At 44.4% G+C, this 25249-nt stretch overlaps 1 protein-coding gene across 20 annotated transcripts in view; it reads left to right on the forward strand.

Moving 5' to 3' along the window:
- The window catches only part of LOC128901982 (ceramide transfer protein-like), a 130101-nt gene that overhangs the window by 90513 nt on the left and 14339 nt on the right, over nucleotides 1-25249 (forward strand). For 16 of the 20 annotated variants that reach the window (XM_054184208.1, XM_054184212.1, XM_054184214.1 and 13 more), the window contains 7 exons: nucleotides 5583-5675; nucleotides 7124-7210; nucleotides 9121-9213; nucleotides 9821-9895; nucleotides 22973-23068; nucleotides 23663-23795; nucleotides 23912-23982. In XM_054184208.1, coding sequence (XP_054040183.1) covers nucleotides 5583-5675; nucleotides 7124-7210; nucleotides 9121-9213; nucleotides 9821-9895; nucleotides 22973-23068; nucleotides 23663-23795; nucleotides 23912-23982 — 648 coding nt within the window. The remainder of the gene's footprint in view (nucleotides 1-5582; nucleotides 5676-7123; nucleotides 7211-9120; nucleotides 9214-9820; nucleotides 9896-22972; nucleotides 23069-23662; nucleotides 23796-23911; nucleotides 23983-25249) is intronic. The other 4 variants (XM_054184209.1, XM_054184219.1, XR_008463559.1 and 1 more) reach the window with 3 other exon arrangements.

The raw sequence follows: 25249 nt of genomic DNA on the forward strand, positions 1-25249 counted from the left end.
GGAAACTTTATTTTTAAACCTTTGAAAGCAAGAAATCATTAAAAACGCATCTTTTAATTTTAAAGACTTAAAATAGTGTGCATAGTGATTGTAATTTTAGAATTCTATATTTAGTTTTCTTTCTGTTACCAAAGCAGTCAGATGGCCAGAATAAAATTAATACAGAAGCACGTAATGGTAATTGTAGTTACGGCTTTGCTTTTGACCTTTTATTCTTATCTGTTAAGATCTTGAGCTTGACTTTTTATTTTTCCAGTGCAGTATATTTTTCAGTATGAGCCTCTCAAATGTATTTTTAAAATAGACTTTTTTAAAGAAAATGGATAAACAGGGAAATGATTTACTCTCTAGTATTTTTTCCATTGTTTTATTTGCAAAAAAATCCTTGTGATGATGCTTTTCTTGTCTTGACTACAGCAACATTTTTCTATTCTTGTTTCCTTTAGTCTTAATAATTGGCATTAATGTGCAAACTTATCTTCTGAATGTTAAATTTTACTTTAAGATTAACATGTTTGGGTAGTTTATTCTGTTCACCTTTCACAATTGTAACTTAAATGTCTCATTAAATTTTACAGAGTTTTAATACACCAGTAATTTTTCTGCTGTGCAATCAAACAACTTCCTAATTTCTGCCTTATTTAATGTTTTTGCCAAGAGAAGCTGGTAGATTTAAAGAGTTGTCTTTTGACAGGTGTGAATTATCACTAATTTGCAGATTGAAGTACACAAAGCGTGGGTACTTGGGGGGGAATTGGTTTTTGGGGAGTTTTTTTGTGTTTTGTTTTTCATTCCAAGTGTTCTGGTGAAACTTCTATGCTTTCTCACAATGACTTACACTCAAGTCATGCTTTCTGCATCTCCAGGACTTTCCAGTTACTTTCAAAATAGGTAAACTTGCAATGTTTTGTGAAACGTAAGTGTTAGCAGTTATTGCCTGTTTGTGATAGTTTCAGGAAGGGAAAAGCCTACATTCACAGATAAAGGCAATACTGTCTTGATTTAAGTGTTGCTTTTTTCCTAAGAATTTTCCTGTGGAAAACTATACTTCTTTGTTTTGTATCAAAGCTGTTTCTTTATTTTTCAAACTTTTCTTTAGAAACTGGAAAGTATGTGTTCCAGAATGAACATTACCACCAAATTCCCAGTTGGTAAACTCAGCCTTTCAGTGTTGTTAAGGGTTTTCCACTGAATCATTAAAGTTCAAATTGGGTTGCTGAATAATTATACTCATATCTGCAATAAGTAGCATGTGGTGTCCAGTTGTCAAAAGGGAACAGAAAAACATCTTATGTACTAAAGCTGAATTCTGCAAGAATTTCAGAAGTGTTTATAGCTTTTTCTCTGGGAATATCTGTCAGTATGTAGAATTTGCAGAGGAAATACTAGGCTTAATCTGATTCCAGTATTACTGCTTCTTTATTAAAAATATACAGAATCACAGAATGACAGGGGTTAGAAGGGACATCTGGAGATCATCTAGTCCAACCCCCTGCCAGAGCAGGGTCACCTAGAGCAGGTTGCACAAGAATGCGTCCAGGTGGGTTTTGAATGTCTCCAGAGACAGAGACTCCACCACCTCTCTGGGCAGCCTGTTCCAGTGCTCTGCCACCCTCAAAGTAAAGAAGTGCCTCCTCATGTTTAGGCGGAACCTCCTATGCTCAAGTTTGTGCCGGTTACCTCTTGTCCTGTCCACTGAAAAGAGCCTGGCCCCATCCTCCTGACACCCACCCTTTAAGTATTTATAAGCATTGATAAGATTCTCCCCTCAGCCGTCTTTTTTCCAGACTGAAAAGACCCAAATCCCTCAGCCTTTCTTCATAAGAGAGGTGTTCCAGTCCCCTAACCATCTTGGTAGCCCTTTGCTGCACCCTCTCCAGCAGTTCCCTGTCCCTCTTGAACCGGGGAGCCCAGAACTGGACACAGTACTCCAGATGCAGCCTCACCAGGGCAGAGTAGAGGGGGAGGATGACCTCCCTCCGCCTGCTGGCCATGCTCTTCTTGATGCAGCCCAGGATGCCATTGGCCGCCTTGGCCACAAGGGCACATTGCTGGCTCATGGTCATCCTGGTGTCCACCAGGGCTCCCAGGTCTCTTTCCACAGAGCTGCTCTCCAGCAGGTCAGCCCCCAACCTGTACTGGTGCAGGGGGTTATTCCTCCCCAGGTGCAGCACCCTGCAGTTGCCCTTGTTGAATTTCATTAGTTTCTCTCTGCCCAACTCTCCAGCCTGTCTAGATTCTCTCTGTATGGTGGCACAGCCTTCTGGTGTGTCAGCCACCCCTCCCAGCTTTGTGTCATCAGTGATCTTGCTGAGGGTGCACTCTATCCCTTCATCCAGGTCATTGATGAATATATTGAAGAGGACTGGACCCAGTACTGACCCCTGGGGAACACCACTCGTCACTGACCTCCAACTAGACTCTGTGCCCCTAATCACGACCCTCTGAGCTCTGTCTTTCAACCAGTTTTCAATCCACCCCCACTGTCCATTCATCAAGCCCACTCTTCCTAAGCTTCCCTATGAGGATGCTGTGGGAGACTGTGTCAAATGCCTTGCTGAAGTCAAGGTAGACAACATCTACCGCCCTCCCCTCATCTATCCATCCAGTCATGCCATCATAGAAGGCTAGCAGATTAGTCAGACATGATTTCCCCTTGGTGAATCTGTGTTGACTACTTCTGATAGCTTTCTTTTCCTCCACATGCCTGGAGATGAGGCCCAGAATGAGCTGTTCCAGGGATGGAGGTGAGGCTGACTGGCTCGTAGTTCCCCGGGTCCTCCTTCTTGCCCTTTTAGAAGGCTGGAGTGACATTGACTTTCCTCCAGTCCTCAGGCACCTCGCCTATTCTCCAGGACCTTTCAAAGATGATGGAGATTGGCTCAGCAATGACTTCCGCCAGCTCCCTCAGCACTCTCGGGTGCATCCCATCAGGACCCATGGACTTGTGGTTATCCAGTTGACTTAATTGATCTCTCACTTGATCCTCCTCAACCAAGGGGAAGTCTTCCATTGTCCAGACTTTCCCTGTTACTTTCTCCAAAGTCTGGGATTCCTGAGGGCTGGGCTGAGCAGTAAAGACCGAAGCAAAGAAGGCATTCAGTAACTCCGCCTTCTCCGCATCCTCCATCACCATGGCTCCTGTCTCATTCAGCAGTGGGTCCACATTTTCTCTGGTCTTCCTTTTGCTTCCAATATACTTGTAGAAGCCCTTTCTGTTGACCTTGACATCCCTCGCCAGGTTTAATTCCAAGGAGGCCTTGGCTTTCCGTGTTTCATCCCTGCTTACTCTGACAGCATTCTTGTAATCCTCCCAAGGGGTCAGTCCCTTCTTCCACTTACTGTAAATGTCCTTCTTCCACTTGAGCTTTTTCAGAAGCTCCCTGCTCAGCCATGCAGGTCTCCTGTGTCCCTTGCCTGATTTCTTGCTCTTAGGGATGCACCGATCCTGAGCTTGGAGGAAGTGGCCTTTGAATACCAACCAGCTCTCTTGAGCCCCCTTGCCTTCCAGAGCCCTAGCCCACGGGATCTCTCCAAGCAGTTTCTTGAAGAGGTCAAAGTTAGCCCTCCTGAAGTCCAAGGTTGCAATCCTACTTGTTGTTTTGTGAATACTGCCCATGATTCTGAACTCTATCATTTCATGATCACTACAGCCTAGGGTGCCCCCAACCTTCATGTCCTCCACCAGTCCCTCTTTGTCAGTACTAGGTCCAGTAGTACACCTCTCCTTGTTGCCTCCTGCACCACTTGTGTCAGAAAGTTGTCATCAATGCACTGGAGGAGCCTCCTGGACTGTGCGTGCCTGGCTGTGGGGTCTGCCCAGCAGATATCGGGGTGATTGAAGTCCCCCATGAGAACCAAGGCCTGTGACTGTGAGGCTACCTTCAGCTGTCTGTAGAAAGCCTCATCAGCTTCCCCATCCTGATCAGGTGGCCTGTAATAAACACCCACAACAGTGTCCCTCATATATCCTTACCCATAAGCTCTCAACTCTCTCTTCATCCGCCCCCAGGGAGAGCTCAATGCATTCTAGATGCTCTCTCACATAAAGAGCAACTCCACCACCTCACCTCGCTGGCCTGTCTTTTCTGACAAGGACATAGCCATCCATGACAGCATTCCAGCCATGTGAGCTGTCCCACCACGTCTTAGTAATTGCAATGAGATCGTGGCCCTGCAACCGCACACAGATCTCCAGCTCTTCCTGTTTATTCCCCATGCTGCGTGCATTGGTGTATAAGCATTTCAGAGAGGGAGTTGTGCACGTACTTTTCAGCCTTGAGGGGTGGTAGGCCTTCTGGCTCTCAAAAATACTAGCACACTGCCCCACAAGTGCTGAGCTACTATACCCAGGCACCTCACTGGCAAGCCCAGTAGCATCCCCACCCCCCTTCAAATCTAGTTTAAAGCGCTCTCAATGAGCCCTGATAACTCTTGTCCTAGAACCCTTTTCCCCCTGCAAGATAAGCTATTCCTGCCTGTTACCAGCAGGCCTGGTGTCTTGTAAATCAGGCCATGGTCAAAGAACCCAAAGTCCTGCTGGTAGCACTAGGCTTGGAGCCTTTGACCAGCCATCCCAAGATCCTGAAATCTCTCTTCATTGCCCTCGGACTTCTTCTCACTACTTCATCACTGCCTACCTGAAAGATCAAAAGGGGGTAATAATCTGAGGGCCGTACCAGGGAAGGAAGCATCCTCTTCACGTCCTTGACCCGGGCCCCAGGGAGGCAGCAGACCTCCCTATGTAGCGGGTCCGGTCTGCATATTGGGCCTTCTGCTCCCTTCAGTAGGGAGTCACCTATGACAATGACCCGTCTTTTGTTTTTTACCATAGAGGTTTTGATGTGGGGGGTGGTCCAACTAGACCTTGCTGACACCTCTAAGGTGGAAGAACTATCATGCTTATCGTTGTCCAGTTTCCCTTGCAGAGCACTGTACCTGTTATGCAATGGCATCTGGGAAGGTGGGGTAGTCGCTGGGCAGTCGCGACTGCAGTGCCTGTTGCGCCAGGCAGGAACTTCTTGCCTTAACATTATTAGTGGCTCTAGTACAGTCACACACCTATTATGGGAGAATGATGTTGAGTTGTTAGTCTTTGCATGGAGTTCACAAAATGATTCATGTGGATCCTACGCCAGCTAATTATAGATACAAGCTTATATGCTTTGATTCACTAGTATCTCACCCTATTCAACAAGTTAGCTTTCTACCAGTCTTACTTTTCACCCTTTGTTATCACTGCCCAAGCATCTGTGTCAAGGAGTTTATATAAAACTGTCAGATACCAAGTCTGACCCTCAACAAACTGTGAATAGCTATGCTTAAACTAGATACCAGATTTTGCTTGGTGATCTAGTTTCTTTCACATGACTTAAAGAAGGTATGCTCAAGGTAGCTAGCTCCCCAAGCTTTGTATTATATATGCCCGTATATGGGCATGCATTCATATAAAATCAGAAAATCAGCAGATTTGCAGTTGTTACTTGGGAGAAACCCCTATACCAGTCATTCCATTTATTGGCATGCTGACTGTTATCAGCTGATTCATTTTTGCTGCATTAAATGATCATGTAATTTTACAGGAGATAGAGAAAAGGAGAAGAATAGAAGAAGCATACAAAAATGCTGTGACAGAACTGAAGAAAAAGTCCCACTTTGGAGGGCCAGACTACGAGGTACAAATTCTGCTTTTGAAATCTTTAAAAATGCTAATGCTTTTAAAGATTGGTTTGTTTCACAAAGGAGTGTGTGTGTGTAAATCAAGGTCTTTAGCTGTGCAGATGTGTTCATGCCACTTTTCTTTTTCTGAAACTGAATGAAGAATCTAAATCCTTAATTTTTTGAGAATAAAAGTCTGTCTTCACCTCAGGTTTCCTTATTCTGCTTTCGTCTAAGTATTTTGCTTACAGATATTTCTGCTGACTTCTTTATTATTTTTCTTGTACATTTGATACTGCTCATATGCAAGTTTTGTACTCTTACTTTTTAATGAATCAGCAGTATAGATATGTAATGCAAATATGAAAAACTCTGACTGCAGAGGCAGTCCTAGAATCTGAAGTTTACCTTGAATTGATTTTTAACTTGTCACCGCCACTTGAAACGTGTTGATAAATTCAATGATTTTAGGTTCTGCTTCATCTGTTAAATTGCATGTTTTAGCAGCTTCCTCCTCAGTTTGGTTATTTAGTCAAATTCTAAGGCTTTTAAACTGCCTTCTGAAGAATAATGTAAGCTAATGCACCTATAATGCAGTTTGCATAATTTTTAAGAACTTGACCCTTTCATTTACATTAATCAAGCAGGTTTCTGCTTGCGAATCATGGCATGAGAAATAGTACTAATATGTTGGGAAATTTAAAAGATACTTGAGCTTAGATTCTCCATTGCGACTGAGGCACTGTAAAAGAAAAAGGTGGATAAGAAGTTGGATTTTGTCTGCCTGGTTATGAACCCAGCTGCTTCTCACAGATATCCCTGTTGTAAAGTAGGTTTTTGAATTTTGCTGAACCAGTTTGTTTTACAATACAATAAAAGCAGTAATCCTAGTTTTCTTAAATTACTATTTTACTTTACTTAGTGGACACAAGTTTTTAATAGTTGACTCAACTCTACCTGCTGTTTATTGTTAAACTCTTATTTCCAAGAATTTTCAATAGTGATCCCCAGGATTTTGTCTTGTCTTGTTGTGCTTTGAGCACATATCTGAAATCTACCCTAAGGCACTGGAATACTTGGAAGGAGTATATACATAATTATGTTAATATGTTTACTTTACTGACACACTGTAAACATTTTTAAGAGAACAGATATGTTAATTAAAACCTAAATCTGATGTCAAAGCATATTGACACTGTTACTCAGTCTTCAGTTTCTTCAGTTTTTTTGCTTGTTTATAGAACTACCCCTAAATTGCAGTTAAAGGAAATAACTTCCTTTAACAAGTAGGGTTTTCAGATGAATTGTAATCTAAGAATATTGGTGAAAATATTTGAGGTCTATAGAAGAAATTTCCTTCTGTCAGTTATATGCATAACATATAAATATCTGTTTCTAATATTAAACTTAAGCGGAGCTCTTGTGCCTCCAAAATTTTGAACTAGTTTTGTTTCTTATGCTCTAGGAGGGTCCTAATAGTCTGATTAACGAAGAAGAATTCTTTGATGCTGTTGAAGCTGCTCTTGATAGACAGGATAAAATGGAAGAACAGGTATTGATACTTGAAAAATATGTTAATGATGGGCACTTCGTGGAAGACTTTTGTGACTTACTCAGTCCTGGGGTGCATCTCCTGAAACTAGATATTTTATACTGACACTTATAAGTGGAATTCACTACTTAATATTTGTACAGTTAAATATCATTGCTTAACACTAATTTTGAGAAAGTGACTTCACAGTTTGCATAGAAAAGGATAGTATAAGTGTTAAGCTAATTGAACATCTCTGGTTTCTAATTCCTAAATAAGCATATTAGTCCTGTATAAAACTTATCTTTATATGTAACTGATGCCTTGTGTAAATGAGAATATCAAATACTGCAGCTATTTTTCAAAACCTAATTATTGCTCTGAAGTTTCTTTTGGCTGTAGCGGTATGTGAAATAGGCAAGACATAGTTCTGTTGGTGTTTGTTTTTATTTAAAAATTGTGTAGGCTCTGGCTGTTTCTCTAACTCATTTCTTGAATACACTTCAGTGACAAGGATCAAAAAGGGATAAAATGCATGCAATGAAATATATAGAATATGAGAATATAGTAATGTATAAAATGAGAGGGAATAACAAAGTGGTGCCTCCTTTAACGTCTTTATTGATGACCTTGATAAGGACATAGAGTGTATCATCAGCAAGTTTGCAGATGACACCAAGCTAAGCGGGAGTGTTGATCTACATGAGGATAGGGAGGCTCTACAGAGAGACTTGGATAGATTGGATCGATGGGCCAACGCTAATGGAATGAGCTTCAACAAGGCCAAGTGCCGGGTCCTGCACTTGGGCCGCAACAACCCCATGCAGCGCTACAGGCTTGGGGCAGTGTGGCTGGAGAGCTGCCTGGCAGAAAAGGACCTGGGGGTTCAATTGACAAGCCCCCAAGAGGGCCAATGGCATCCTGGCTTGTATTAGAAACAGTGTGACCAGCAGGAGGAGGGAGGTGATTGTCCCCCTGTACTCAGCACTGGTGAGGCCACACCTTGAGTATTGTGTCCAGTTCTGGGCACCTCAATACGAGAGAGATATCGAGGTGCTGGAGCGAGTGCAGAGGAGGGCAACGAAGGTGGTGAAGGGCCTGCAGAATAAATCTTATGAGGAGCGATTGAAGGAGCTGGGACTGTTTAGTTTGAGGAAGAGGAGGCTGAGGGGAGACCTCATCACTCTCTACAACTACTTGAAAGGACATTGTAGAGAGGTTGGTGCTGGTCTCTTCTCACAGGTAATTAGCGATAGAACAAGAGGGAATGGCTTCAAGCTGCAGCAGGGTAGGTTTAGGCTGGACATCAGGAAAAAATTCTTCACAGAAAGAGTGGTTAGACGCTGGAATAGGCTGCCCAGGGAGGTGGTGGAGTCACCATCCCTGAATGTGTTTAAGACTTGTTTAGATGTGGTGTTAGGGGATATGGTGTAAGGGAGAACTTTGTAGAGTGGAGATGATGGTTGGACTCGATGATCCCAAGGGTCTTTTCCAACCTGAATGATTCTATGATTCTATTCTATGATTCCTTTGTCTTAAAAGGTTTTAGGCTTACGAATATGGTGAATACAATGACTTGGTTAAGAATTATAAGACTTTCTAGTGGACGTACAGTACCCAACAGAGTTTATCTATGTTGGGGTCTCTTAGCGGAAAGTAAAAGTTTTGAGTGACTGTTGTACTACTACATGGATGCAACATCCTTAATGCTGCCAATCTATTTTGCTTAACCTGGAAATACACCTTGAAGTGTAGATGAATGGGTAATTCAGTCTTCAGGCCCATTCACTTCCTGACAACTCCAGCAGGATGACAACTTCATGTCTGTCATTCAGCATTAGTTGTTGTAGCCACTATATAGATTGAGGATGCCTCACTCTGTTTCATAGAGTAGCAGCTGACTACCAATAATTGAACTTATTTTGTTACAGTCCCAAAGTGAAAAGGTCAGATTACACTGGCCAACATCCTTACCTTCTGGAGATGCATATTCTGCTGTGGGGACTCATAGATTTGTCCAAAAGGTAAGATATTTCTCATGATCTCCTCTGAATAATGGGCTGAGTTATATTTCTATATTATATTTTATATGGATAGGTAAGATTGATTATTTTTTTTATTATTTTATTATTTTTTAGGTGTTTCTAGTATAACTTTCAATGGTTTATTCATTTTCAATTGAAGTAGCTGGAACTGGAGAAGGACTGTTTTCTGTCTTGGCTCAAAAAAATACTGATTTCAGTATCTATTTCGGCTATTCTTTGCTTGTATCAAGCTTGTCAGTTAGAGATTATATTAAAGGAAAAAAATCACAACTCGCTAACCTCAGTGTTTTTAAGATACCTTAATCAAAATTAATTTAATTGATTTAAAAAAAAAATTAAAAATTCCGGTCTCTTGCATTAGGATCAGTTGACTTTTTTTAGTGTTACTGGAAACACTATGCTCTTCTTAGGGCTACACTGGGAGCATAATACATAATAGGTGCATGAAATTAGCATTCACTGCTGTGCTTGCTGCTTATGGTGCTTTTGTTTTCCTTTTCTTCATTATCTTGTGCTTGCAAGTTGGTACCGAATGCTCTGTTCTGCCTTTGTTCTGATTCCTTGGTTTTTTCTTTATCTCTGGTAGCCCTATAGTCGCTCTTCCTCCATGTCTTCCATTGATCTAGTCAGTGCCTCTGATGTTCACAGATTCAGCGCCCAGGTACTGTATTAACGTGTAGAGTGGGGGTTGCATATCTTTGCTGTATTTCATCATCTTCTCTAGAACATGGGGGTTTTGTTACATAAATCACTGCTTGCTTTAAACTAGTATGTTGAGACAAAAAAAAGAGTTCTCTGTTGCTATACTAAGTAGTTATCTTCTTACATTCTGCTTGCATGTATATCACTTGTGCAGAGGCCCAAATCTTGTGAAACTGTTGGATTGATTTCAGCATCTTTAATAAAAATGCCTACAACTTGAAAATTTTTCATTTCTGATTATAATAAAAGTAATAAAATAACACTTGTTTTGTGTGGGCTGGAGATGGTCTTTGCTTCAAATTAGTTTTTCTTGCTTTTAAATCAAAGGTTTAATTTTGTCTTTAAAATTTGTTTGTCACTTATAATAACATTAGGATTCTAAATGTTAAGGTTCTCTATTACAATTTTTTACCTCTACAACTAGTTTTATTACTGAAAGGTCATAAAGTATGTTGTTAACAAACAAGACTGTGGGTATGAGAATTTTTACTGAAGAGTTCCAATATATTCAATTATCCTTCAAAAAAATGTCTGACATCCTGAATATGTGAATGTAGTCTGTCATGGTTAAGCCCCACCCCCACCACGGGGGGAGAATCAGAAGAAAAAGGCAAAACTTGTGGGTTGAGACAAAGGCAGTTTAACAGAACAGCAAAGGGAACGAGAAAACAACAATAACACAGATAGAGGAATGTACAAACACAATTATGGTACCACTGCTCACCGACCAGACCTGGGATGCCCCAGCCTGCTCCAGTGACTTCCTGCCCCCCCCCCCAGCGGCTACAGACTGGGCATAGCTCCAGTGGCTACAGACTGGGCATGGCTCACATGGGATGGAATACCCTTGTCCCCTGCCAGAGCCTGGGGAGAATTAACCCTATCCCCACCAGAAACAGGACATTATCCACTCCTTATTCCATACCATCTTTGCCATGCCCAGATCTTACAGGTTCCAATTAATTGCCACCACTTTCCCCTGTCTTTGATATATATGTACATATGTATTCATACAGATATAATGCCCTTTGTCTATGGGCCCTCCCTCTAAAATGTCCGTTGAGTTCCTCTAATCCATGACTTAGGGCTCCATCTGTTAGAACAGTCTCTCAGGGCAGGCGAGATGGTGTGTGGTTCTGGACTGGTGCATGCTGTATTTTCGAAGCTTGCAGCTGATGTATGCGGTGTGTCTCATGCCCACTGTCCATGGGTTGAAGATGTCGATCTCGATGAATTTGCTGGGTGCCAGCTGCTGAGGTCAGTTCTGATCCCATCACCGCTGCACCTTACTCGGTTTTTCATCAAAGTCCATCTGTCATTAGTTTGGGTGATTCTTACTGTAGTACAACTGAGCAATTATAGTAATGAGGACATACAGTGGCAGGGTTACTTAGCAATTAACATCATACCATTTGATTCATTGGCTATTCTTGCCCAAAATCAGATCCCCATGAGGTACACATCGGACTTCCCCATCCTTCTGCATCGCCCACCAAGTGCACCCAGGTCCTTGGGCAAAAGCAATCCCACGGATGGGTTTGCCTTTGCCTGAGGCAGGACTAACCCAGACTGTCTTCCCTGACATATTCTTCATGTGCACTACGGGGACTTTATCCCCTTCTGCAGTACGTGGAAGTTTTGATTGGGCAGGGACAGCTTGATTGGTAGATCCCCTGGTGTTAACTAGCCAGGTAGCTTTTGCTAGATGTGCATCCCAATGTTTGAAGGTCCCACCATCCATTGCTCTCAGTGTAGTTTTTAAAAGTCCACAGGACTTGCTTTTCAAGGCCCAGGATAGTGTTCCGGGCAGTGGCATGGGGCACAGGGTATGTTTCCAGCCATCCAGTGGTTGCTTCCACCATTGTGAGCACATGGCGCTTGCCTTGACGGGTCTGTGGCAGTGTGATGTAATCAATCTGCCAGGCCTCCCCATATTTATATTTCAGCCATCGCCCTCCATACCAAAGAGGCTTCAAACGCTTGGCTTGCTTGATTGCAGCACGTGTCTCGCATTCATGGATGACCTGTGCAATAGTGTCCATGGTCAAGTCCACCCCTCGGTCACGAGCCCATCTATATGTCGCATCTCTTCCTTGATGGCCTGAGGTGTCATGGGCCCATTGGGCTATGAACAATTCACCCCTATGTTGCCAGTCCAGATCCACCTGAGCCACTTCAATCCTAGCGGCCTGATCCACCTGCTGGTTGTTCTGATGTTCCTCTGTGGCCCAACCCCTGGGTACATGGGCATCTACGTGACATACCTTCACAACCTGATTCTCTGTCTGGGCAGCAATATCTTGCCATAGTTCATCAGCCCAGATGGGTTTGCCTCTGCGCTGCCAGTTGCCCTGCTTCCACTGCTGTAGCCACCCCCACAGAGCATTTGCCACCATCCATGAGTCAGTATAAAGTACTGTGAACTTTTCTCATTCGGCAATGTCCAAAGCCAGCTGAATGGCTTTCACCTCTGCAAACTGGCTCGATTCACCTTGTCCTTCACTGGCTTCTGCAACTTGTCGTGTAGGACTCCACACAGCAGCCTTCCACTTTCGATGCTTTCCCACAATCCGGCAGGACCCATCAGCGAAAAGGGCATATTTCTTCTCATTTTCTGGCAGTTTATTATATGGTGGGGCCTCTTCTGCACGCATCACCTCCTCCTCTGGTGACATTCCAAAATCCTTGCCTTCTGGCCAGTCCATGATTTCTTTCTCAGTTGGAGTATAGTTGGCTTCAGATCCTCTGTATCCCCGACTCCAAAACCCTAGGGGTCGACCTCGGGTCTCCCCTGGTGCTTTCTGCCAGAGGTTCCAGGTAGGGCCATTTTCCCCGGCTGCGGTGTAGAGCACGTTTTTAACATCTTGTCCTGCCCGGACTGGCCCCAGGGCCACTGCATGGACTATTTCCTGTTTGATTTGTTCAAAAGCTTGTCGTTGCTCAGGACCCCATTTAAAGTCCTTCTTCTTCCGGGTCACTTGATACAGAGGGCTTGCAATTAGACTGTAATCTGGGATATGCATCCTCCAAAACCCCACAATGCCTAAGAAAGCTTGTGTTTCCTTTTTGCTAGTTGGTGGAGACATAGCTGCTATTTTGTTGATCACATCCATTGGGATCTGACAGCGTCCATCTTGCCATTTTATTCCTAAAAACTGGATATCCTGCGCAGGTCCCTTGACCTTGCTTTGTTTTATGGCAAAACCAGCTTTCAGAAGGATTCGGACTATTGTATTCCCTTTCTCAAAAACTTCTTCTGCTGTGTTGCCCCATACGATGATGTCATCAATGTGTTGCAGATGTTCTGGAGCTTCCCCCTGTTCCAGTGCAGTCTGGATCAGTCCATGGCAAATGGTGGGGCTGTGTTTCCACCCCTGGGGCGGTCGATTCCAGGTGTATTGGACGCCCCTCCAAGTGAAAGCAAACTGTGGCCTGCACTCTGCTGCCAAAGGGATTGAGAAGAATGCATTCGCTATATCAATCATGGCATACCACTGGGCTGCCTTGGACTCCAGTTCATACTGCAGTTCTAGCATGTCCGGCACGGCAGCGCTCAGAGGTGGCGTGACTTCATTCAGGCCACGATAGTCTACAGTTAGCCTCCACTCTCCATTAGATTTTCGCACCGGCCATATGGGACTGTTAAAGGGTGAGCGAGTCTTGCTGATCACTCCTTGAACCTCTAGTTGACGAATCAGCTTATGAATGGGAATCAGAGAGTCTCGGTTAGTGCGATATTGCCGCTGATGCACCGTTGTGGTAGCAATCGACACCTGCTGTTCTTCGACCCTCAACAACCCCACAATAGAAGGGTCCTCCGAGAGACCAGGCAAGGTAGACAACTGTTTAACTTCCTCCATCTCCAAGGCAGCTATGCCAAAAGCCCACCAGTACCCTTTTGGGTCCTTAAAATACCCTCTCCTGAGGTAATCTATGCCAAGGATGCATGGAGCCTCTGGGCCAGTCACAATGGGATGCTTTTGCCACTCATTCCCAGTTAGGCTCACTTCCGCCTCCAGTACAGTCAACTCTTGGGACCCCTCCTGTGGCCCCAGAAATACAAATGGGTTCTGCCCCTCTATAGCTTGATGGTATTAGAGTGCACTCTGCACCCATGTCCACTAGAGCCTTATACTCTCCGAATAACCGTGCGCTCCGTACAAACTTCTGCCACATGGGCCTTGGGCATTGCACCTCATCGGGGTCCGTGGGTAACTGTATATTGTCCGGGTCATAATAAATCATCTCCCGCATGGCTAATTCTCTCAGGTACTGGATGCCTCTTTCCATGGTAGTCCACTTGCTTGGTTGACATACAACATCCTCACTGAAGGGGTACCTCTCCCTCACGCCTGACAGGAGTCGCCTCCAGAGGCTGAGGGCTTGGGTCTTCTTCCCAATTGCCTTGTCAATGCTGCCTTCCCTAGACAGGGATCCCAGCTGCCTGGCCTCCCTACCCTCTAATTCCAGGCTACTGGCCCCGTTATCCCAGCACCGGAGCAGCCAGGTGACAATGCGCTCGCCCGGAAGTCATCTGAAATTTTTTCACATATCCTGCAGCTTGCTCAGGGACAGGGATCGGGTGATTATCTCTGGTTCTGCCTCTTCCTCCTGTTCTCGTGATGGCCCTGGTTCATCGTCATCCCTTACTAAGAAGTGAAAAGATTTCTTCGTGTATTTCTTCTTCTGTATAGGGGCAACTGATATCAGCACAGGTTGGTTCCCTGGTTCAGCTGCAGTGGCTGCCACAGGGGTTGGAGTAGCCACAGTGTCTGTCGCAGGGGTTGGGGTAGCTGCAGTGCCCATTGATCTGGTTTCCATCTCTTTCCCCTGAGGGTGCTGCATAATATCGAGCAGTGTTTAGTAGATACTGTGCAGGGCCCAGCATAGCACAGTGAGTTGTGCGTCTCTGTAATCATAGAATCATATAATCTGTTGGGTTGGAAGGGACCTTTAAAGATCATCTAGTCCAACCCCCCTGCAGTAAGCAGGGACATCTTTAACTAGATCAGGTTGCTCAGAGCCTCATCAAGCCCGGCCTTGAATGTCTCCAGGGATGGGGCCTCCACCACCTCTCTGGGCAACCTGTTCCAGTGTCTCACCACCCTCATTGTAAAGAACTTCTTCCTAATGTCTAATCTAAACCTGCCCTGCTCTAGTTTAAAGCCATTGCCCCTCGTCCTATCACTACATGCCCTTGCAAACAGCCCCTCCCCAGCTTTCCTGTAGGCCCCCTTCAGGTACTGGAAGGCTGCTATAAGGTCTCCCTGGAGCCTTCTCTTCTCCAGGCTGAACAACCCCAACTCTCTCAGCCTGTCACAAACTTGCTGAGGGTGCACTTGATCTCACTGTCTAAATCATTGATGAAGATGTTGAACAGCACCGGTCCCAGTACGGATCCCTGAGGGACACCACTTGTCACCCCTCTCCGTCTGGACATTGAGCCATTGACCACCACCCTCTGGATGCAACCATCCAGCCAGTTCCTTGTCCACCGAACAGTCCACCCATCAAATCCGTATCTCTCCAACTTAGAGAGAAGGATGTTGTGGGGGAACCATGTCAAAGGCCTTGCAGAAGTCCAGATAGATGATATCCGTAGCTCTCCCCTTGTCCACTGATGGAGTCACTCCATTGTAGAAAGCCACCAGGTTGGTCAGGAGGACTTGCCCTTGGTGAAGCCATGCTGGCTGTCTCGAATCACCTCCCTCCCTGTCCTCCATGTGCCTTAGCATAGCTTCTAAGAGGATCTGTTCCATGATCTTCCCAGGGTCCTCCTTTCTCCCCTTTTTAAAAATGGGTGCGATGGTTCCCTTTTTCCAGTCACCAGGGACTTCACCTGACTGCCATGACTTTTCAAATATCATGGAGAGTGGCTTGGCAACTACATCAGCCAATTCCCTCAGGACTCTGGGGTGCATCTCATCAGGTCCCATGGACTTCTGTATATTCAGGTTCCTCAGGTGGTCACGAACCTTGTCTTCACTTACAGTGGGAATTATCACAGCATTTTCGTTTCAAATATTCTATGACTTTATCGGGGTCCTGTAATTGTTCAGGGGTGAAGTCCCAGACCATTGGAGGTGAGTAGTTCTCTAGGTACCTGCCCATGTTCTCCCACATGCCATGCCACCCCTGACTATCCAGCCTTGGAGCAGATCTCTGGGTGGTAGTCTTAAATAGCTGTTTAACCCTAAACAGGACCTGGAACACATTCAGAAGACATAGCAATAGGACCAGGCTGGTTTGAGCATCCCAAGGATATTCAAAATTCTCAAAAGCTGTCATACCTGGCCCGAAGGAGAAAAGGGAGGTAAAAGAGCTGGGGAAAGTGTCCCCCCTTGTTTCCCCCATAGACTGGGTGTGATTATTAATAAATTCTGAGAGATGGTGCCCAAGGTACGGACAGTACAACACCCCGACATAACTGTCTAACAAATGATGTTATCATATCATAAGCCGATATTGCACAGGACAGCAAAATGATAATCCTCATCCCTCTCCCAGAGGTGATGAACAGCATTGTGGGAAGTATATAAACCATATAGGAATTTACATAACACAGCCACGATAATAAACCAAGCAACATGGTGACCAGTGACTATTTAACTAATATAATAAATGCACACAAATTCATTTTAACAACCTCTAGTTGGATTTGTCGTTATCTCAACCCTGCAAGCCCCACGTTGACTGCCAAAAAGGACTGTCGTGGTTTAACCTCAGATGGCAACAAAGACCCACGTGGCCACTCTTTCACACACACACCCCCCACGGGGGGAGAATTGGAAGAAAAAGGCAAAACTCATGGGTTGAGAGAAAGCCAGTTTAACAGAACTACAAAGGGAACAAGAAAACAACAATAACACAGATAGAGGAGGGGGGAAATCAAGAAATAGAAAGCAAGTTTGATTCCAAAGATAGAATCAGTTGTTTATCAGGCTATGGGTACATGGCCATTTGATGTAAGGGAAACTCATAGTCACTAAAATATGCAGACCTTCTCATTTTCATCTCTTATGCCTGTGATAACATTTGTGGATCCATATGGTAAACCTGAGTATCAGAGCACTAGTGTGGCTGAAAACCTAAACATTTAAAAACAAATCTGAGTTTACCAGGTCCTTATCACAATAATGCAAATTGATGTTAAAGATCAGAGTCAAATAGACTGGATTACGGGGTCAAGGTGTTGCTCTTTTCAGCAGCTGCAGGGATTATACTATGTAGAAGCTACTACCTAGCGTCTTAGGATGTGGTTTCAAGTTAACTGCCTCACTGCAGAAAGGATGATCTTGATAATTTACAAGAAACCTACTCCCCTCTGCCCCCTCCTTCTCCCATATTTTCCCTAGAACAAACTTGCCAGATTAGTAAGTTGGTCCACCTGCTCTGGAGCTTCATTGCTAGCGAACAAGCAGGTGAAAGACAGCTGAGAGCATGAAGAGAAAAGCAGCACACCTTTTGGTGACAACCTGCTGTGGACCTTATTAATAGGAAATTGGCCTCTGTCCTCAGGCTGAGGATTTGGCTTTTGGAAAGGCAAGCTAATATCTTGATTCTGAGTAAATGGGACTTGTTTCTAGACTTCATTCATACCAAGGGAATTTTGGTATTAGTAAAAGGTCAAGTAGAAACTTGCAGCTTTGTTTTTAAGATTGAGAAGTGTAATCTGATGGGAGCTGGTTCTTCAGTGTGCCAGTTGAGTGGGAGGTTGTGGGCTTAAAATGCTGCAGATGTTTTGCAGATCACTTTCTCCTTTTTTTAAAGGACTCTCAGATTTTAAAATAGATTGAGCTGTTCTGAGGGCCTTCTAAGTGAAGAACTGCCCGCTTAATGTTCAGGCCAAGGCTGCATAGCTTGCAAGTATTTTTGCAGACTATTCCTGTGGTCTGCCAGGAACCCAGTGGTAACAGTGTGGCCTCCCCAGTGGGAAAGAAGCTGTGATTCTTGACTCTATGCCTAATGTGGTACCTGAAATAGGTTCAGGCTGACAGACAGTGACCACAGCAGGTAGATCGCAGTTTGGACAGGTAGTATGCACAAGGCAGTTGTAGGTACTGCAATTACTTGGTCAAGTAGAAGTAATTGCTTGTTAGCAAACAGCAGCGTTCACTCTCCTCTGAAAGCTGCAATGATACCTCTCCTTCCCCAAACCCCTAAGGGGAGATCTGTCTGAAAGATCTTTCAGATCTGTCTGAAAGATCTTGTGTTAGCAAGAATTAAACTTTATCAGGAGAGAACCACACTAAAAATGCCTTTCAAGTTTTCAGAGGAAGTCAGGGGGCTAAATGCTGAACAATTCCGAAGTCCTTAAACTGTTTAGATTGCACTCCTGTGGATGCCTCATTCTCTTCTTTCTTTGCTGTTCTTTGCTATACGAAGGAAATGCAGCCACTCCAGCCTGTAAGTCAGCTTCTTACAGCACTCAGCTGAAGTGCCTCTATGCAAACGCAGGGAGCATGAGAAACAAGCAACAGTTAGAGATGTGCACATGCCTCCAGGGCTATGATCTCATTGGCATCACAGAGATGTGGTGGGATGACTCCTATGACTGGAGTGTTGGAATGGAAGGATACAGGCTCTTCAGGAAGGACAGGCTGGGGAGATGAGGAAGGGGTGTTGCCCTCTATGTCAATGAACAGCTGGAACGCATGGAGCTCCACCTGGGGATGGATGAAGAGCCAACGGAAAGCTTATGGGTCAAAGATTAAAGGGAGGGCAGGGACAGGTGACATTAAAGTGGGGGTCTGCTACAGGCCACCTGACCAGGATGAGGCCCTCCATAGACAGATAGGAGCAGCATCGTGTTCACAGACCCTGGTCCTCATGGGGGACTTCAGCCACCCCGATATCTGTTGGAGGGACAACACAGTGAGGCACAAGAAATCCAGGAAGTTCTTGGAATGTGTTGACGACAATTTTCTTCAAATGGTAGAGGAGCCAATGAGGAGAGGAGCCATGTTGGACCTTGTCCTTACCAACAAGGAGGAGCTAGTGGGGAATGTCAAGCTCAAGGGTAGCCTCGGCTGCAGTGACCATGAAATGGTAGAATTCAAGATCCTTAGGGCAATGAGGAGGGTGTGCAGCAAGCTCACTACCCTGGACTTCAGGAGAGCAGACTTTGGCCTCTTGAGGGACCTGCTTGGCAGGGTAACATGGGATAAAACACTGGAGGGAGGGGAGAGGGGCCCAAGGAAGCTGGCTAGTATTCAAAGGACCATCTCCTCCAAGCTCAGGAGCGATGCATACCAACAAAGAAGTCAGGCAAAAAAAACAGGAGGCCTGCATGGATGAACGAGGAGCTCCTGGACAAGCTCAAAAGTGAAAAGGAGGCCTACAGAGGGTGGAAGCAAGGACAGGTAGCCTGGGAGGACTACAGAGAAACTGTCTGAGTGACCAGGAACCAGATTAGGCAAGCTAAAGCCCAGATAGAATTAAATCTGGCCAGGGGCATCAAGAGCAAAAAGAAAAACTTCTGTAAGTACGTCAGGGGTAAAGGCAAGACTAGGGAAGATGTGGGCCTTTTCCAGAAGGAAACAGGAGATCTGGTCACCCAGGATATGGAGAAGGCTGAGGTGCTGAATGACTCTTTCACCTCAGTCTTCACCAGCAAGGGCTCCAACCACACTGCCCAAGTTGCAGAAGGCAAAAACAGGGTCTATGAGAATGAAGAACTACCCACTGTAGAAGATTAGGTTCGAGACCATCTAAGGAACCTGAAGGTGCATAAGTCCATGGGACCTGATGAAATCCATCCACAGGTCCTGAGGGAGCTGGCAGATGAAGTTGCTAAGATGCTTTCCATTATATTTGAAAAGTCGTGGCAGTCTGGTGAAGTTCCCGCTGACTGGAAAAGGGGAAACATAACTCCCATTTTCACAAAGGGAAAAAAGGAAGACCCGGGGAACTACAGACCGGTCAGTCTCACCTCTGTGCCTGGCAAGATCATGGAGCAGATCCTCCTGGAATCTCTGCTAAGGCACATGGAAAATGAGGAGGTGATTGGTGACAGCCAACATGGCTTCACCAAGGGCAAGTCATGCCTGACAAATTTGGTGGCCTTCTACGATGTTGCCACAGCATTGGTAGATAAGGGGAGAGCAACCGATGTCATTTACCTGGACTTATGCAAAGCATTTGACACTGTCCTGCATAACATCCTTGTCTCTAAATTGGAAAGGCATGGATTTGATGGATGGACCACTCAGTGGATAAGGAATTGGGGTACATCTCATCAGGTCCCATAGACTTGTATATGTTTGGTTCCTCGGGTGGTCACAAACCTTGTCTTCACTTACAGTGGGAGGGACTTTGTCCCACAGGTCCCCGTCTTGCAGTCCTTCAACTCAGGAGGTGTGAGGAGAGAGGCTGGCAGTGAAGACCGAGGCAAAAAAGTTGTTGAGAACCTCAGCCTTCTCCTCATCTGCTGTTACCAGTTTGCCATTCTTGGTCATCAGGGAGGGCACGCTTTCTTTGACCTTCCTTTTCTGGTTGACATACCTGTAGAAGCTGCTCTTGTTATTCTTTGCATCCCTTGCCAAGTTCAGCTCCAGCCGCACCTTGGCCTTCCTGACCTCATCCCTACATAACTGGACAGCATCCCTATACCCTTCCCAGGATACCTGATCCTGCTTGAACTGCCTGTGCAGTTCCTTCTTGCCTTTTAGTTTGACCAGCAGGTGCCAGCTCAGCCATGCTGGTCTATTCCCTTTCTTGCTTGATTTCTTACACCTGGGGATCGAGAGCTCTTGTGCTCTATGGAAAGCATCCTTGAAGATCTGCCAGCTCTGTTCTGCCCCCTTGTCCCTGAGGACTGTTTCCCAGGGGGTCCTATTGACTAACTCCTTTTGAAGAACTGGAGGTTTGCCTTCCTAAAATTCAGGGTCCTGACTACGCTCCTTGTCTGGCACGTATCCCTCAGGATCATGAACTCCACCAGTGCGTGGTCACTGCAGCCCAGGCTGCCTCCAATCTTGACATCCCCGATGAGCTCACTCGCATTGGTGACTATGAGGTCCAGTATGGCATCCCCTCGGGTAGGGCTGTCTATTTCCTGTCTTAGGAAGTTATCATCGAGGCACTCCAGGAACCTCCTGGATCGTCTACAGCTCGCTGTATTACTTTTCCAGCAGATGTCAGGGTGGTTGAAATCCCCCAGCAGGACGAGAGCCTTCGAGCATGATGCCTCCTGTAGCTGGAGGAAGAAGGCTTCATCAGTAGGTTCCCCTTGATCAGGCGGCCTGTAGTAGACACCAACCACAAGGTTCCCCTTGTTGCCTTGGTCTCTAATTCCTAGCCATAAGCTTTCGACTTCCTCTTGGCTATTCTTTAGGGACATCTCTTCACTCTCTATCCATTCCTTAACGTAGAGGGCAACACCTCCGCCCCTCCTTCCTCGCCTGTCCCTTCTGAACAGCCTGTAGCCATTGATAGCCACACTCCAGTCATAGGATTCGTCCCACCAGGTTTCAGTAATGGCCACTATGTCGTAGCTTTCCAGCAGCACAGGAGCTTCCAGCTCCTCCTGTTTGTTGCCCATGCTGTGTGCATTCGTGTAGAGGCACTTCAGCCAGGCTGTTGGCTGTGTCACCTTCTTAGAGGAGCACCCCTTGGGGTGTTTCACGGGTGTTTCCCTGTTGACTCGGACTACCTCAGGAGCCCCTGGCTCGTCTCCATAAGACTTTGTCTGGGATGCAGCGTCTGCAGCATGCCTTGGGGCAACAGGTCAAAGGCCCTTACTAGCACCCTCTCCCTCTATCCCTGATGTGATGTCCCACAGCTTGTCACAGACAAGCCTGATATTATCATCCCCCTCCCCCTTCACATCTAGTTTAAAGCCCTGTTGATCAGCCCCGCAATCTCTTGGGCAAAGACCCTCTTCCCCCTTTGAGAAAGGTGTTTCCCATTAGATGCCAATAAGCCTGGTGCCATGTAGGCCATCCCATTATCAAAAAACCCAGAATTGTGGCGGCGACACCAGCCATGGAGCCATGTATTAATGGACTGGATCCATCTGTTCCTTCCAATGTCACTGCCTGCAACTGGAAGGAGTGAGGAGAAAATAACCTGTGCCCCAGACTCCTTTACCAACCTTCCCAAGGCCCTGAAGTCCCCTTTGATTGCTCTTGGTCTACGAGTTGCAGCTTCCTCTCCACCTACATGGAAAATCAGTAATGGGTAATAGTCTGACGACTGTATCAAACTAGGGAGTTTCCTGGTGACGTCCTTAACCTGGGCCCCAGGAAGACAGCAGACTTCCTTTGAGGAGGGTCTACCCGGCACATTGGACCTTCTGTTCCCCTCAGGATGGAGTCACCAATGAATACAACCCTCCTTTTCTTCCTTGTGGATGTGGTGATGATATGGGCGGTACACCTTTCTGACTGTGGAGACATCTCTGGTGTAGATTGCCCATCATCCACATCCTAATTTGACTGGCCTTCCTCATCCAGTACCATCCAGTCATCTGTTGTTCAGAGGTACTGGGGGGGGCAGGGTGGGCAAGGAGAGAGTTCGCCTGCTGCCCCGACCACAAACTTCCCTCCATTCACTCTTTTCATTTAGACTTCTGCCTGACAGGAGCAGGGTACAGGGGCCCCTTGATCCTGACTACTTTCTGCCAGGTGCTCCTGTTTCTGTATCAAGGAGAGCAGAGCCTGGCTCCACCAGTCTATTTCTTCTTCAGCCTCCCTGATGCTCCTTAACCTTTCAACTTCCTCTCTCAGCTCTGCCACCAGGCTGAGCAGATCAAATGACCTGTTCACAATGTACACAGTTGTTCTCATAGCTGTCTCCCATTGCCAGTGAAAGGCTCTGGCACTCCCTGCAGCCTGTGACCTGGATGGCTGTGTGTTTCTGTGGGAGCTCCGTCTGGGGTCCCACATCCTTTCTGCACAGGATTTGAAGTATTGCACATCCTTTCAGCTCCTGCACAGGATTTGAAGTATTGACTTGTGGCTTCCAGTACTGTACAGTCCCCTGCCCAAGAAGATGGAAGGAATGATTTAAAAATGTGAGTTTTTTTCTTTTAAAGGTGGAAGAGATGGTACAAAACCATATGACGTATTCCTTGCAAGATGTAGGAGGAGATGCTAATTGGCAGCTAGTGGTAGAAGAAGGAGAAATGAAGGTAAGCATTTGGGTTTTTGCTTAATTGATATAAGTTTACATGCTGTGAAGACAGATATTTTTATTCTCTTTGAATACTATCACTCAGCAAGTTATGCTGTTCAAACTTCTCTCTGAGAGTAGTATTGTTTAATTTGGGACTGGAATCTACAAGAGCTGCAGCTTCTAATATATTTATTAATGTAAAATCTTATGCAAATTTTGCAATAGCTTTGTCTTTGCAGATTCCTTTCTCATTTTCTCCTACTTAAAACTTGGTATCAAAATGGTGTGTAAATTCAATGTATGAAAATGTTATATGGTAGCAAGTTATTGTCAGCTACTCCACTGTGCTTGTATGCATTCTTGTGCATAGTGATAAATAAGGTAGCTTAATCATTTTTTGAGTAGTGACTCTCAAAATACTGGTATTTTAATGTGAATGCCATGTACGAACATCTGCATTGGTAGTTACTAGAGAACACTGACATGGTAAATTATTCATGTGTTAGTCTTCCAGGTAAGTTTTTATCAAAGCTGATGAAACTAAACAATTAAAACATGAACAATTTTGACAATTTCTGTTCTGCATTTCTTTCTTTGTATTTGGCCATAGGTGTACAGAAGAGAGGTGGAAGAGAATGGAATAGTTTTAGATCCTTTGAAAGCAACGCATGCTGTTAAAGGAGTAACAGGGCATGAAGTTTGCCACTACTTCTGGAATGTTGATGTTCGTAATGACTGGGAAAGTAAGGAATCAGTTCTTAATCTTTGCATGTTTATCAGCAAGTATATTGTTTATAACATTGACCTAATATTTGTGCTGGTTTACTGATGGATATTTTCCCCCCCCCCTCCTTTTTAGCAACAATTGAAAATTTCCATGTTGTGGAAAATTTAGCTGATAATGCAATCATCATTTACCAGATGCATAAGGTAATAACACTTCACCTGTATACACACCTTAGTGAGTCAGTCTGAGGCATATGTGTTGTAATCTATTTTTAAATACTTTTGAAATACTTTAACGTCTTAACAACTTAAAATACTATTCAAAACAACAGTTCAGAACAAGTTCTCTATTAAATTGCAACTTTGTCAATTTTTCAAACTTGGATTGATAGCATAATTGGTCATGTATGTGTCTGATAGAGCTTGTGATAACAAATGAGGACTGTTTTTAATCTAAGTATATCACTGCCAGCAAGGCAAGGGTCATCTAAAGCAAACCAAAGCAATAAATTGACACTGACTATGAGGAAGAAACACATACCATTATTATTATATGTTTTGTTGTAATAACGCAAGCTATTGTTGACCACAATTAGTTGACATATGCATTTGCATTATGAGGTGGTATAATTGCTGGTACAACATTTGTTCTTTAACTTCATTATGGTTTTTCACCCCAACCAGTTCTGATGTAGCTTTACAAAAATGTTCATTTGACTTATAACCCAATAACTGTAACCTAGCAGGTTCAAAAAAATTGGGAATGAAGTGTACAAATTCATCTTTAATCTTGCATGAGACCAATTATTAGTATACTCAAATATTAAAACTATTTTTTTATTTATTTTTTTTTTTTTTACAATTTTACTAGTAATGTGGTTGCCTTAAAACTGCTGTAACAGCACACAGTGATTTTTGAACAAGGAAGTTGTATGAACTGTATAGTGTTGTGGTAAAAGTTAGACTTTTTTTCCCTATTGAGTGTCAAGAAAAAATGGCTTCTGTATAGTTTTACTTTATTTTATCAGACACTTTGCTTCTGCAGCTTTCTCTTAGATAATACCAGTTTACCATATCTGTCTCACTAAAGTAGTAGCTTCTTGAAATAACATTTGTTATAAATATTTCTTGTTCTCTCTCTCTCTCTGTCTCCATATTTATGGAGACATAAATAACTGTAGATGCATCTATTTATACTTAACCATTAGTTCAGTTTGTAGCTTACAAGTATTAACTAAAATGTATACCTGAGGTTGAGAGAACCTCTTCCTTGTTGTGTACTGAAAAAGTCATTGCAGTTTGGCTCCCTGCCTTTCAAAGGCCTTAAAGTTTTGCCTTAATTTTTTTAAAATGAAGTGTAGCCATATAACCTGATACACATCTGTACAACACCTATGTTCTGTTTTGAAAATTGCCTGAAATTACTAATTTGAAGAAACCTTTTTACTTAAATAACATGACTGACTTGTTT

This window comes from Rissa tridactyla, chromosome W (assembly GCF_028500815.1).
Source record: "Rissa tridactyla isolate bRisTri1 chromosome W, bRisTri1.patW.cur.20221130, whole genome shotgun sequence".
In the NCBI taxonomy this organism is placed as follows: domain Eukaryota; kingdom Metazoa; phylum Chordata; class Aves; order Charadriiformes; family Laridae; genus Rissa; species Rissa tridactyla.